The sequence below is a fragment of the Pseudopodoces humilis genome, chromosome 1 (assembly GCF_049639895.1).
Source record: "Pseudopodoces humilis isolate 2021_Gansu_Grassland_sample_001 chromosome 1, ASM4963989v1, whole genome shotgun sequence".
NCBI classification, from domain to species: Eukaryota; Metazoa; Chordata; class Aves; order Passeriformes; family Paridae; genus Pseudopodoces; species Pseudopodoces humilis.
Window position 1 is genome coordinate 26,436,757 of NC_142200.1, and position 16,131 is coordinate 26,452,887.

The 16,131-nt window shown below is 38.8% G+C and overlaps 1 protein-coding gene across 1 annotated transcript; it reads right to left on the reverse strand.

Annotated features, from left to right (window-relative positions):
• Positions 1 to 2,699: 2,699 nt before the first annotated feature.
• LOC102102918 (carbonic anhydrase 3-like) lies at positions 2,700 to 15,913 on the reverse strand. Its single transcript, XM_005517053.3, has 7 exons — positions 15,831 to 15,913; positions 15,552 to 15,749; positions 12,147 to 12,265; positions 10,144 to 10,236; positions 8,495 to 8,560; positions 6,070 to 6,225; positions 2,700 to 4,949 (listed from the first exon to the last, which is right to left on the reverse strand). The coding sequence occupies exons 1-7, from the start codon at positions 15,865 to 15,867 to the stop codon at positions 4,830 to 4,832; spliced, it is 789 nt and encodes a 262-aa protein (XP_005517110.1). The 5' UTR covers positions 15,868 to 15,913; the 3' UTR covers positions 2,700 to 4,829.
• Positions 15,914 to 16,131: the final 218 nt, after the last annotated feature.

Genomic DNA, 16,131 nt, shown 5'->3' on the forward strand with positions numbered 1-16,131 from the left:
AAAAAATCATGGGAATTGGAAGAATTAAAAATCTTAGTCTAGTAAAGATCTATTATCTCCACCATAAAGGTCTGGGGCAACTGGTCCATGTTCTTGGTGGTCTAGTGCTGCAAGGAAGTTGGTCTAACTCCAGGAAGGAGTTTCAAGTTCTTCAACAGTTTTCTGACAGATCTTCTGCAAGATATTAGTAACAGTAACAGAGTGACAGTGTGCTACTCAAATTTACCAAAGGCACTTTTTTTTCCTAACACCTACTGCATATTCTACTTACTGATGGCATGACAGAACTGCAGAAGCATGAGTTAATGTCAACCTCTCATTTGAAGAATTAGTGGCAGAATCAGTGAGACTTACTTTGAGAATTCCCATGCAGATAACATTCTGTTGATGCTTCCTGCACCGGTTCAAACTACTGATGTGGCTCATTAGTGACTGAAACCTTTCTGTTGCTTACCTGATGGCATCATTGCTTCCAACCTTCCTGTTGGATTTTCCCATAGAGAGGCAGGATGCTATCTCCAGGGAGATCTCGTGAAATAGAGTACTCAACAAAAGGGCTGCAGTTTATTATGCCAATCTTTTTGTTTTCTGAAGCACAGACAACTCCATCTGTATGAAGTTTGCTCTACTGTCCTACTCAATTTACCATCTCACCTAATGGTAATTTTCATTCTCACATATATACATATTCCTATTAACCCTTCTTTATTTGGACTCATATTCTTCACAGTTGCCTTTTTTGAAAGTGAGGTATTAATTTAGACTGTAGACTTGTATCTTCATCAGTTTGCAGTACAAATTGCATTTCTTTCTTCTCCATCCTCCTGTTTTACAGAAAATTTTCCATCTACTTTACATTAATTACATTAATATGTAATTTTTTAAAAAATAATGGTCTAGTGGAAGGTGTCTCTGCTCACAGCATGGGGGTTGGAAACTAGATGGTCTTTAAGGTCCAACTCAGGCCTATGATTCTACAAGTGTTTTGTTCATTTAAGTTCATGGACATTCTTGCAACTATCATACTATCCAGTCCAAATATAGTCAAAATTTTCTATAATAGCAATACTCTGTTGGTATTTCCCCAGTAATATCACAAGTTCTCCATCTGTATTCAAATCTGTTTGTGTGTTTTAAAACTCAACAGTTTTTCTGTCTCTCCCTCACAAATAACCCTGAGTATGTTAATTTAATTTTATTGCACTTTTTTTGCAAATCAACATATACAGCAGCCATAAACTGAAAAGAAGATGCTTTAAAAAATAAGTTTAAAAAAAAAACCCTTGAGTCTGATGTGATCTCTGATTCATCGTTGGTTGTATATTACCTCTTGGGGAGTGAGGAATGTTATAAAAATTTCTATTAAATTATTAGGATTGAGAATCTTATAAATGTTCTGTTAAATTCTTGGGCTTGGAAATAAAATAATTCCTGAATACATGCTTGTTTTTTTCCAGGCACAGAGGAAGCTCTTAGCAGCTTCTCACAAAAAATCATTTCTGTGGGTGGCTTCCTCCCTCTTCACTAAATGTCAATTAATGCAAAACTAGCACAATGCTTTATGCTCCAATATTGACAAAGATAAATGCCAGAATTCATTGAGATGAAAGACAGGTAGAGAAAGTGGAACACACACCATACAACTGCCCCCTTTGCTGGGGCATGGGACAAAACGCCTCAGGAAGAAATAGATACTGTTTTCTTTTGTCTGACTCCCTGACAATATGAACGTTCTTCAATGCTGATTACTCAGCAGAAAAACATCAACAAGGACATCCAGGAGCATCTTTCTTTGAGATACAGAAAAATAAGATTTGTTCTTTTCATTTTGTAGTAGAAATGCAGAATCATAGCTGGTTGTACACAAGGGTCATACCAGGAATTCACAGTTCAGTTACGAATTTACACATGACTGAAAGATGGTGACAACTGTTTCAGTTAATAAAGAAAAGCTTTGAAACTGTAGGAATAAGCTTTTAATTTTTCTAGTAATGTCTCTTGTGAGGTGTGGGAAACTGGGAAAGTTTAAGCATTTATCAAAACCTAATAGGTGTTAATTAATTTGAATAATTTGGCTACCCTCCTGTAATTAATATATACATTAGAGGCACTGAATTCATAAGGATTTGGTGCCCCAGAATGATTAGGGTAATTTTTACTGTTTGTTTGGGTTAATATACATGAGGCAGCAGGATTACAATCCACATATTCTGATTTTGTCACCAAGGTAATCAATGCTGAGCTATATTATTTCTTAAAGGATGAAAGGCAATGGAACAAAACTGTGCACTTTATTCTTCAAAACTTTAAAGCATATTTGCAGTGAAGATGATGCTTTTGTGTAATAGTAGTTTGAAGACAGAATGGAATCAGAGGAGATGCAGGAGGAAGCAATATAAATTTCAGAGTGTATTTTCCTTTTTACCAACATGCAAACTAAATATTGCTTCTTGGAACAAAAACAGCTATTTCTGTAGTTCATAAACTTCTGCCTATTCTACCTTTCAAAAGCAGTAGAGGAAACATACTAAATACTAACATAAATAAAACATAAACATACTAAACTTCAACAGCTAAAAAGTACTAAAATGTCTGTTCCCCTTATATTACAAGCATATGCATCAAAGAAAGGAGCAGCAAGGTTTTCTACTAAGTTCTTGCAACTTTCAGTCATCACTTAGCATAAAAACAGCAATCAATTTATTTTTTATGTAAGTCAATTTATTGATTCTCTGAAGACATAAAAGCAGTTATTTCAAGTGCAGACAACTTATCTTGTTTTATTGCCTCAATAACAAGAGATTAAAACATCACAGTCAATGGCTTTTAGGTCGAAAAACTCAAACCCTTGTCTCAGTTCTTTGTGTTAAAATTTTCTCTCACCAATATCAACTGCATATGAATATGAGAAGAAATTTTACACATAAGACATAGTACAGTAGAAAAAAATTGTTGCTTATGAGCTTTCTGTAGTAACATTTTTATGTGTTGAGTAGATTTACAGATTTGGGAGTTTAAAGAAGGTCTGAGGGACTCCTAAAATCAATACCCTTGCAAGTGCTGCACTCATAATATCAAAAGCTGATCTTATGATAAAATTAGGCCAGTGCCAAAACATTTGTAAACAGGATTTAATCAATACTTTAGCTTCTACTCACATTAACTTAGTTTTTAAAAATAAACTGCTTTATACTAAGCAAAATACATTCCTAATAAACTAAAATACTAATTTTCAATGGGAATTCAGCAATCCTTTGAACAATTCTAACTGAATGAAAAGGATCAAAAATCTGCTCTCAGTTTCATTTCTGGATTCTCACTGAATTGTGCTGATAATAACAGCAGCATTTGTCCAGTGTTGCTGATTCATTACTTCCCTGTTGGAGCATCATTTTTCTAGTGAAGGAGGAAAGTGAAATAGTTAAGGTGAACTGGGAAATGCCTATTCCAGCCATTTGTAGCCCTGGGTTTTTTTCAGACTTTGACATATCCCTTATAAATGCTGCTGTGAACATGTTTGTGTCAACATCTCCAGAAGAACACCCACTACTACCTACTGAGGAGTTACAGGAACACAGAGAGCCCAGAAGCTTTCTGTGCAGCAGGATTTATGTGCCACATTTGACCATCCCATCTCCTGTATGTCCAATACTGAATAATCACCTGGGTGTTGAATATAATGTAGATCTTTACTCACATGATCTGTATGTGGGTTCAACATCGATAGTACCTGTACCCTGAAATGGTAAAGTTTATATGTTGAAGGACAGGGGAAGTTGATTTAGATGTTTCTGTCTGCCAGTGATTCCTTGCTTGGATCACAGTTGAAAGCTGATGTGTCTCCCCAGAAAGGAACTGAGCCAAACAGAATCCACTTATATTCTCCAGATACAGGGTCAAATAAACACTTAACCTGGATTTTTCACAAGTGGGGATGACAAATGACACATATGAGTCATGCAGAAAGATCCTTTCTATATGCAACAAAATCCCTAATAGGCAAAACCATTAAGGTGTCAAATATAAAAAGCAGGCAGAGCATCAAAAATCCATCATTCTGGGAGATAACATAGAGCAGCAGAAGAAAGGAACTTCCCCCTCAGCAATACTAAAGCTGTATACTAAAAACAAAGCAATATCATACCAGCAGGACTCTACACTGGATGGGTGAAGTAACAGCAGCAGTGAAAGAAGAAATGATCAAATATGGCAGCAGCAAGATATGGCAAAGGCAGTACATGCTGAAAAGACAGCAAGGTCTCTTTTCTTCTTCACACAGAAACTGAGTATGCCTGATTTTACCCTCAGAACACTAATCTAATCTTGGATAAAAAACCTGTGAGCAAGACAGGGAAGGGAAAATCAGGTATGTTAAAGGGTACTTTTTCTATGGATATTTCCTCTGAGGGTGGGGTGTCTGAGCAAGATCACAGTGTACAGACAGGCATTTCCCTTGCGTTCATCTACTGTTACTTCTGCTTTTCTGAACAACTGGTTCATTTTTTTGCCTTACTATATTTTCTTCAAAATTAATTAAATATTGAAACTGAGCCTATTTTTCTTACAAGACCACAAGGCAGAGAAGTGACTATAAATGCTGAGGCCTTTGTGGTCAAGAATCATTACTTTTCACATGTGCTTACTATGCTTAGTATTTGCATACTGTATTTTTCTGCTTTTAAAAACAGATTCACTTTTACCATTCAGAATTTCAAACTGAGAAACACAGACCTGTATCCAGAGGAAAAGCAGTAGACAGAAAAAACTAGCTACACTTTTGTGATGTAGGGATTTTCTCACTCAGGTTCAGCCAAGTGAGACTTGAGATTTTACTTGAATGAAGCTTTCACTATCCTGCCCTTCAGAGGCTGCGGTGGGCGCCAGTTGTCAACAAGAGGGCTCATGGGTTCATTCTCATCATTCTTGGAAAGGCTACGGAGCTTTGCCATCTGCAAGGAAGAAAAATTCAAGTGTCCATGTGGAAGCACTGTGGACCTTACTGCCTAGAAAAAACTATGAGATGAAAAAGGAATATTCTCATATAGTGACAAGCACACAATAACAGTCTCCTAACAATACTGAGATTACTGATAAAGATTCCTGCAGCCCAGGAGTTTGCATTGTTTCTGTGTATCTTCACAATCCACAGAACAGTTCATCATCTGACCCTTTCCTGGGCTTCTTTTGGTGTCTTCTCTGATTCACACGCACAGTGTGTTAAAAGAATAAGCCCCTACTATGACCCTGCCAGAGCTGGACTGCAGGCAAATACCTTGTGAAAATACAGCTATCTATGAAGGAGGATCCAGACCTATGTCAGTGCAAGGCAGTGGTCGAAAAAGCTGGTGCAGAAGTTTGTATTTTGATCTGCAAGGCAGAGATATGCCAACTGGATTATTAAGTTGAATCATGAATTCAGAACTCAGCTGCTGTTATTAAAACTAACTTAATTTCAGTGTTGCTTTGTTGATTGTTACCCTTTCATCCAAATGCAAAAAAATATATTTTGAAAACATCCATTTCAGTAGGAAGGATATATCCTGACTTGTATTGCTGAAGCAGAAAGTGGTATAAATAGCCAAAAATTTTGACACAAGAACTACAAAGTCACCTTATCCAGACAGACTTCTTTTTTTTTCTCTGTAAACGCACATTTGAGCTATGTGAATGCAAGTGGTATATTAATTCGTATGTATGTTCAGGTTTGCAGGTTGTAGGTTGTTTGATCTTTCTCACTGACAGCTTTTAAGAAGTCAAGATCTGGACCAGCAATTTCTTAAACCAGGAAACCAGCAAAATATTAGTCTCACTTGCCACTTAATTGTAAAAGACGTAGAATGAACTGAGGCTCCTATCATGGCTGAATTTTGTGGCTCAGGGGCACTTCTGCCTTAGCAGGTTTTCTGGACCCCAAAAACACCACTGCTGAGGCTGTTCCAGAAAGTGTCCTGCAAGAGTGCCTGATTCTCAGGGTCAGTTTTACAGCCCATTTCAACAGTCTGTTCTGCAGGCAGTTTCTCACTGTCCACAGCTAAAGCTTTCCCCACCAAGAAGTGGGCTGGAGTTTACCTGGTCTGAGCTGACTTCAATCGGCTCCCTCAGGAGAAGCCAAGTGATGCACTCCTCACAGGGGGGTGTGGTGAACGAACCGTGGTAGGTCCAGTAGTCCCGAGATTTGGGGAAAAGAATTGAAGGATCGAAGTGCAGAAAAGGAGCCTCCTTCCCCTTAGGGAAACAAAAAAATTCTCTGCAGTAACTCCAGAGATACACATCTTAAAAAAGTCATCCGTGTCTATGCTATTATAAAGGAAGCAATTAAATACCAAGATTCATGCAAGAAATCAATCTCCTTTTCTTCCTGTCAAGCACTTTCTCAGCAATTAATAATAACTGACATTTTGATTACATTAATAAATTAAAAGAAATTAAAAACTGAATTGTGTGGGATCAAAGCAAATTCATTTTTACATATCTCTGTTCTGGAATTATCAAAATTGTGTTTTACTTTGGGCCATTGGGATAAAAGTTAAAGCCTGTGGCACTGCTGGTACTGTTACCCTTTTATCCAACAGGATAGTGGCCAGGCATTTATTGCGGATTTATTACAGTCTACTCTTCTATCTGGAGGAATTTAAATCTGCACCTCTCTCTTCCCAAGATTGTGCTCTAATTATATATTCATGGTGACATTCTCAGTCTTTTTTTTGGCACTAGTACACTTAGTGAAGAATTAAAATATTTCCTGTAAACTGAATCCTAAATATTTTACAATTTGAGGTGATTACCACCAGACAAGGGAGAAAGCAGACATCAGACAACATTTCCTGGTAAATCTGCCACCAAATAGAACAGTAACTCCACAGGACTGTAATGAATACTCCTTGTTCCCTCTGGGCAACAAAAACTAACCAAGGAAATGCAGTTCACTTCTCTACTGGTATTTTGGATACAGTTCTGAGAAGGAAGATATGTTATTACTATTTCCTTCTTCTATCATGGAGAATCTTCTCTAGATTAGAACAAAGTGAGTGGCAGAAGCTGAAATTGTTTCCATGCATCCTCGCACAAATTAAGAGTAGGAAAAGTGACTCCAATTATATCTTCCAGAAAAGATTATTCTGTAAGTTCAGTATGAATTTGCAAGTAAATTCACAAAATTGTGCTTTGTCAGTAAATACAGTACAGTGACCAAGAAACTCCTCTGCCTATAACGCATGAGAGCAATTGAAACTGCTTGTGTGATAAATACACCAGTGATACCACCCATTAATCTTTCTGAAAAATAAGTAATCTTGGGAAAATGTGATGACAGAAGAGAAATAAGAGATAAAATACAACATGTGGTTCTTTGTGTATGCACTTTTCTCTGCTTTATTTCAACTGTTGCTTTTTCCAGAACTGCTACATGTAAATGGCCAAAAAAAAAAAAATTATACAGGCATTATGAGAGAAAGCTATCAAAAGAGATACCATTGACACATTGAGGCAGGGGCATAGATAGGTTAAAAAAATAACCTTCAGTTCCCTCAGCAGAAAGAACTTAAATGCATTTGAAAACTGAGTTTAAAAAATAAAATTTATACAACTCTTACAAAGGAGAGAAGAGCTTTCAGGCTCAGACCTGCACGTCAATGGCAGTACACACATACATACATTAAATGCAAGGAATTCTGGTAAATTTGCAAGAAAATACCTACAAATCTGATGATCTGGTGGCATGTTCAAGGTGAAATAAAAAAAATTACTTTTAGCATTATTAGAATCATAAAATTTATCATGAAGCAGAATTGCTGAAGTATGCCTAGAGTTTATTAAGTTTATTGTAAATGAGAATGCTAAATGACAATAGATGCAATATTGCAGTTCTCTGCAAATAGCTCCCTTCAGCAGCTGTATCTATGCAATAGGTATGGACTGGTGCCTTAGATCATTAATTAAGCTGAAAAACAGTTTAGAATATATTTGCAATGCTATTTCTGCTAGTATCATAGGAAGAGAGAACTTAGGACTGGTGCTGAAACTGCACCATGTAATTTCTTTTATAGATACAGTTCCTTCTTGAAATTAATAATGTTTTTAATCTCCCTTACCCTGACTGGTACCCTGCTCTATCATTCCTACTAGTTTCTTCTCATTTTAGCCTAACTAAATTTCTGACTCTGCTATATGCATTTTTTTTAGCTACTGTTGTCTTCAAAAAGCTTTTAATTTCTTCTTGGTATTACCCCACTGGCATATTTTTTACAGAGTAGGACCAATAAAACTATCAACTGTGTATGCAAAGATTGATTAAAAAATCATCTTCCACAAGATTATTTGCGGAAGTGAAGAGTTAAATATTTAAGCAAAATAAAGTATCCTGCTCCACAGTCCAATGCACCATCTCTGTTGCTACTGTTTGTCATCAAAATGATGTCAAAATATGAACCTGAACTACTGATTCCTACTTCTGTGGTTTTCCAGCTACATTATGCCACAAAAATTGTTTTGATACCTTGGTCTTAATGTTTTCAATTTCTTCAAGAATTCTTTTCATCTCTGGTTTGGGAGTTTTTCCAACCTGTAATGCAAAGCACAAATACTGTATCTTTTCATCATGTTCCACAGTATTTGAAAGACATTCAGTACATCCCATCTGTCACATTAGGCAACAGCAGTCTCAGAGAATACAGTAGGGACTGACAGAAAACTATATGTGTTCAAAGAACATCCAAAACAGCAGGCTCCAGTAGCTGGCTTTGCAATTTGAACGTGTTGAAGGACCCTACAAGGTATCACGCCTTTCTGAGGAATGGACTGCACACTCAGCTTCACTACCCAGGGCTTAACCCTTGGCTCCTGCTTCAAAAGCAACCCACAGCCACTGCGAGATGTCTGACCACTTGACAAAGTTTTGATTGCCTGAATCAGATCAGACTTGATGTAAGACATGTGACAAATTAATGTCTAGATGACCTCAAGCTATGAGGTCACTTTATTGCTTGTGTTCATGACATTTAGCACTGATAAAAGCTTTGACAACCCAGAAGTGTAGAGGCAGTATGTGTAAGATGTACTGTTATTGCCATGTCTTGTTCCAAAACAGATTAACTTCAATTCCTCAGTAGGTAACTCAATCCTGTTTTAGTAGTACCCCAAAACCCAGTAATGGAACATGACAAATTCAAAGAAGGCAACAGCTCCTTCACCAAAGAGAAAGAAGGAAATAGGGAAAGAGTGCCAGAAAAGATAATAATAATACTTACTTTTCTAGACCTTTTGGCTGACCTTAGCATGGTTAATAGGAATATAGTGGTGTGCTTTGTAAGTTATGTTTCACAACATAAAACTTTATCCTAAAATAGGCCAAAAGGAATGACAAAGGAAGAATAATTGAAGGACACAGTCATAGGGGAGAATCTGGACAGGTGCTGACCTTCAATTTAGACTAACCACAAGAGAAAAGGTCAGGTTGGCTCACAGAGTAATAGAATTAAAATGACACTGTGTCTAGTCTGTCCAGGGACACTGTAGCAAAATTAATTACATCCACTTGCTCTTGCTTGTACAAATGCCACTTACTAGTGATGAAACATTAAAAGGACATTGTTCCTGGATGGTGTGTTCAAGCTGAAATGCTCACTTGCAGGTAAAAGGATTGAAGTTTCTGTAATTTATCACTTTTGGACTGTGTGCCCACTAGCATTTCTCAATGTCCTAGACCACATACAGATTTGATACAAGTACTACTTACATTCTGTTGAGTTTATAAAAAAATCAATCTGAAAATACTGGTACAGTATTATGTTGTTTAAAAGTTTATGTATTTCAAGGTTAGAATGTTCAATGATCTTATTTTACCATCAATTCTTTTTTTTTTGGAGTGGGTTCATTGAACTCATTTTGATCCCCAGCTTGTGTGGAATCAATAAGAGACCAGAGAAGGGAATCAGTCAACATAACCTTGCTGACAGGCAGATACAACACCTGCTAGCAGACAAAGGACGAGAGGAAACATTCAGCCTATGCAGACCCTCTTCCTCACCCAGTGCACACCATAGGAAAGGGCTGCAGTGCAGGAAAAAACATCGGTAACTTTTCCCCTTGCACTAGGGAAAGAGGAAAAATACAGAAAATTGTAAAGACTGAATATTTGCTACTTACTTTCAGAAAAATGCCCACAACAGCTACACCATCAGGTTGTTTCAAAGCTCCAGCAAAATTACCATGTTTTGGATTCCAGTGCACCATATGTAACTAAAAATCAATTAAGCCTCAGTTATAAACACAAGAAATTGTTAACAGCACAATCTTCACTATAAATTAAATTAAGAAAATATTCTGGTACACAGTAAGTAAAGGAATGGACATGAAAAAGAAAACTGTTTAAGTATTTATTTCTTACTGCTGTTCCCATGCTTTTATATGCTCATGCTTTCCATAAAGCATTGCTTTCCATTTAATTGAAGCATAGGACAAAGAAAATGAGTTTACCACACAATATCAGACAATGCAACTATAAATAGTTTAATCCAAGCACATGACATGCACACATGCAATGCATAAAACACCTACTGACATGCACTTCATCTCAAGTACATTTTTAGATCTTCAGGTGATGCAGATGTCAAGGATTTACACTGATTTGTATGTAGTGCATATATTATTGGTTTGTATCTCTTACTGCTCTTGGCACATCATATTGAAAGGGAGTGGGGTTATAACTGGGTTATAATTGGACGTTTCTTTCTCATATCCACTTTCAACAATGCTGTATTTTCAGGATATATTTCAAATTTTTGAATCCCTGTCCAGCTAGAAAATCTCTAGCTCATGTATATAGCAACAAATGCTGCAACTAGCAGTGTGCAATTTCAGATTAAGGAGAATTTGGAACACAGTCATATGTGTTCTACACATATATATACACGTATAGATACAAAATCAGTGGTTTTTTTTAAAGTGTATTTAAAATAACCAAAAAAATAATTTGTCCTGAATTTAAACAAATCCATTTTTCTGTGTTTCTTTTCTCTTGAGGGTAAGGATTTTAATGCTAAGGATAAAGTTGGAGCAACTATAAATCTTTGGCTGCAATGTAGCTAAAGTACATATATTCCAGGCATCCTTCTCCTGTCAACAAATACATGAGTACTGCTAACAAAAGTAACATAAAAAGTCTGTGCTTGAACTAGCCAAGAAATAGTTTGAGGAAGCAGATATTTTTTTCTCTTTAGTTGGCCACAGAAAGCAGAACACTAGCAAAGATTGTCTGTGCTTAAGGAATGGGGAAAAAAATCCTAAGCCATCACCTGCAGTCATCTCTGCAATGTTTGTGCACATTGACCCTGAAAATATTTGCCTCAGTTTTGTCCTGCAAGAGGTGGGCAAAGCTTCTTCAAGCTCTGGGCCTCGAGAGTATAGGTGGAAGGCAGGAAAACACATACTGATTTTTGTGGGCATAGGTATGTATTTTGAGCCTAATCTCAAAGTGGAGGAAGGAGGCAGCCTTTGCTAGCAATTCTCTAGCATCAATAGTTAATTCACTTACATTTAGGACCTGTAGGAGTATTCAGGGCCTAAAACATTTATTAATTTTAACAAACTAGGACAACAGCGCTGCAGTGGTTTACATTTAAAACAAAACAAAACAAAACACAAACATTACATTTTACGTTGTTCCTGAAAATAAGCCCAGCTATTTTAAAGCAGATATGTTCAGGAACTAAGACATACTCCGAATCAGTTTTAAGACGGATCTAATTTTGAACATCAGCTTATCAGATATGCTTTTAGTGAGTTTTTCTATTCTTTCTGAAACTAGCTTGGTAACTCAAGCTATACCAGAAATGACTAAATGCCAAAAAAAATTCAGCAGATCTTCCTATTTGGAAGTAACAGATTGCTTTGTCACAAATGTTTTTAAAACATTCTAAGATACCAGCAAAAACTCTGGCATGAAGAAATCCGTGTTAGTAGATACTTGCAGGGATACATTTGTCAGCAGCTGCAACTTATACCACTGCATGTTAAGCAGTATTCACAAGTTTCACAGGCGGGGAAAAAATCAGTAGCTAAATACTTTCAGGAGGAAGAATGGTTAATGTGTTCAGATGAAAAAGCAGACAAATTCCAGTCTGAATGCTACCACTACAAACCCGTCCTACCTCCGCCGCGTACTTCTGGCCGTCGATGATGTGCTCGGAGCCGTGCTCGTCGGAGGAGCCCCAGTGCAGGTGCAGCTGGCGCAGGCGGTAGGCGCCGGTCAGCGGCCCCCCTCTCAGCACTGCAGGGACACAGCATCAGCACCTGACACCATACCAGCACCCCGTGGGGACACAGCACAGCTCCCCTCCTACAGCCAGCCCGCCACAAGGTGCCCACAACACTCGCCAGTTTATGTGGCTGGTGCTAAACTCTGCTGTCAGGAGTTCTGTTTGATGTGAATGCTGTGGAAGCTGCTGTGAGTCAAGCACAGAATCAAAGCCCAGCTACCCAACAAGCCTCTTTTCTCCTGGCAAGTGGACACACTACAGTTCCTGGTATGGAGAGAGGAGGGTGTTCTCAGGTGATTCTCGTCAAGAAAGGGTCTTTTTAAAAAAGATTGGTGTTAGGGCTGTTGAATTTACCCAAAGATGCTTCAAAAAGTACCTCCAGTCCATGATTGGCATACCTTTTTCAGGTCAGACACCTAAACAATGGTAACAGATAGCTGCTTCTAAGAGAAAATAAAAATTAAAAAAAAATCTGTTTCTTGGAAGTGAGGGAAGACAATGAAGTTTAGGTCAGGTGAGTTAGAAAATTGTTCTTGAGCCACCAACAAGAGAAACTAAGAAGCTGTTACTTCTGTTGTGCTTAGCCAAATAATGCTCACCATGCATCAGTCTGACAGTTGACATCAACTCTGACTTTCAGAACATCACACCTGCTCTTTCAGCCTGGAGATTCTTTTGAGCAGGGATTGCTTAGAGGATAAGCTCTCAAATGTATTTTTCATTCATTACCTAAGGTTGGAATGAGTCGTGTTTCCTTACACAGAAAGCTGATAATGTAGTTCACAACTGCAGTGCCAGAAGGCCTTGTTTAAATAGCATTCAAGTTTGAGCTTCCACCAATAGCTTTGAAGTTCAAAGTTAACATTGAAATCCTCTTTTGCCCAATGGTCTCAAATGAATTCTTGATATCCTACAAGTTGGAATACCTACACAGAGCAAGAGGTTTAACTTTGCAGTTTCTCTTTTTAGTTGGTAGGTGTCACAACCATCAAGGGGAGGGCCAGAAAAAAAGCACTGTTGAGACTTAAGCAGTAGTTCCTCTTACTTTTTTAATTTTTTTCAAACATAAATAATCATAACTCAGTATAGTATCGAGTAATATTGAGTAAACCTTTTGTAGAAGCCTTCAATGGATAATAATAATAATAATAATAATAATAATAATATAGGACAAAAAAGGCTTAGAATCCAGCTCCTCAAATTTGGCTGGTATTTGGTTGCCATTTCACATTGGAATCAATGGGAGGAAGGAGCTGAATTTATGTGATCTACCTACATTTACAAGCTGAATCAGCATCAGATTTGGAAACTCATTTACTACTCATTTCTTACAGGTAGCCCTTTCCAGAGCTAAAATACTGTGAAGCACTTGAAAACAGCACTTCATAACAGTATACAAGTCTCTCTAGCATAAAACCAAACCTTTTTAACATTCAAAATCTTCCGTGTGATTGGGAAAATAAAAAATCTTTAACTATATTTCTTTTTCCAATAAAAATGGAATCTGTGACTACTATGTATCCTCATCTCTTAGCACTGCAGAAGCCAACAAATGAAGGCAATAAAATGCCTACAAAATTCTTCCTCATGGTTTTCTGAACTGTCAGGCATTGTATTTAATTCTGATCAGACAGGTTCCTGTGAAACGCTTGAGTCCTAAATTACTGTCCAGCAACCTGCAGAAAGTAAGGGCAGCCAGGAGTGAATGTACACACTGCATGCCCAAAGAAACAACAGAGGTGATCAGGAGACAGACAGGGAGGAAATGGAGGGAAGATTACTTAGAGGGAGTGCTGCACCAAGGACTGCATTTGGTTTGGCCAAATTAGAATCTTTCTCCAATACTGTTCCTTGGGCAGACAACTTCTTGAGCAGCCTAAAACACCTCAGCCTTTAGGAAGCTGTAAAAAAGACAGAACAGAACCACCATGTGAAAATATTCATTACCTATTTCCTTCCCATGCTTTCAGTCAAGGCATTCATTTTATGCAGAGCTTTTGGAAGAGCATTCTGGCTTATAAACGGAACTTGTTACAAGGGCAGGTGGTGATAGGGCAAGGAAGAATGTCTTCAGACTGGAAGGGAGTATGGTCACATTGGATATTAGGAAGAAATGTTTTACTATGGTGTTGGTGAGGCACTGGAACAGGTTGCCTGAGAAGCTGTGGATTATCCATCCCTGGAAATGTTCAAGGCCAGGTTGGATGCATCTTTAGTAACCTGGTCTAGTGGAAGGTGGTTATGAGGGTATGGTTGGCACTAGATGATCATTAAGGTCACTTCCAATCCAGACCATTTGTGTTTCTATGGTAATAAAAGTGCAATTTATGAGACTGCTGTGTAGAAACAGTGGTCATAAATACTAAAGGAGCATAAAAATACATTATTTAGAGACAGTCCTGGTCCTAAATAGTTGAGATGTCATCTGAGAGACATGGAACAATAATAAGTAGCTGTAATGATAAAGAAGTCCAAGGAAACAAGGGGCTCATCAAGATAAACAAGAAGGAGAGTGATCTTTCAATGTACTATGGATATATTTCATCCATGATAGAGCTTACTAAGAACAAAATCTCAATACAAGTGCCATCAACACAGATGCACAGAAATACAAAGGAAAATAACTGTTTTCCATTAATTATATTGGTTTTTTTCTTGATGAAGGACAAATACTGCATGCTTTTGAGATGTCTTTGCATTATATATTATGAATTTATTAATTTTGACAGTTGTTGCCTATCTGCATCCAGAGCTATGCAGATAGAGCTCTGCAATCAAGTTTTGAAAATTTAATTTAGAGAAATGAGATTGCTCAATCTCAATTAAATAACAAAGCCATTTGTTTTCCAGAAACTATAAAATGCCATTTACATAAATGCTATTCTCATAACTTTTTCAGGCTTTGAGGTACCTGAAAAATTACTATGCAGAAGAAATCAAGATCACAGTCAGTAAAAATGTATATACAAGTTTTTTTACAAAGTGCCTCAGAGCACTCCAAACCACTCTGGGCACCACTCTTGTCCCTTACACAAAACCTGGAGATGTGGTGTCTGTTGAAGGAGGTGACATAGGGAGAAGTCCACCATCCAGCTGTATTTCAGGGGTTCCCCTGTAGCTAACAGCCTTTCTGTCCCACTTCAGATCCACCAGAATAAACTTCAGGAGCACCTTTTTAACATTCCCAAGCGACTTTTCTCTGCTGGCCTGCACAGGCTGGATACTAAAGGGTGCTTTTTGATAACTGGCGCTTTGAAAACCTTGATTCCTAGCAACCCCCCCAAAATCCAGACCGACCTGATCGATCAAAAGTGTCGTCGAAGACGACTCGGCAGGTGCGCCCGTTGTTCAGGATGGTTTTCGCTGCCCCGGGGTCATAGCTGGCGTGCCAGGAGGCGAGAGAGGAGTCGTGCTGCACGTCCTTGCTGTTGATCTCAATGGGGGACTGACAGTCGCCCTTGGCCAGGGGGTAGTTTTCGTGCCAGCGCTCGGGTCCTGAGGGACAAAGACAAAGAAACGTCTCCCCTGCTCAGCCGGGCTGATGCCGGCCCCCGCGGTGGCCCCGAGCCCCCTCACCGTTGTCGCTGTCGTAGCCCCACACGGACTGGGCCATGGCGCCGCTGCCCGCGCCCCGTCCCGCTCTGCGCTGCTCCCCTCCCTCCCGGCCCGGGGGGCTTTTTATAGAGCGCCGCGGCTTCGCGTCCTCCCTGCAGGGCCGGGCAGGGCCGGGCAGGGGGCGGCCGCCGGGCAGAGCCATGCTCTCCCCCGGAGGAGGCCGGGGGATGCCGGCAGGACCCCGCGGCTCCCTCCATCCCCGCCCCGCAGGCTCAGCTCGGGGACAGAGGGTGCGAGGCGCGGGCGAACCGGTGCAGCCCCC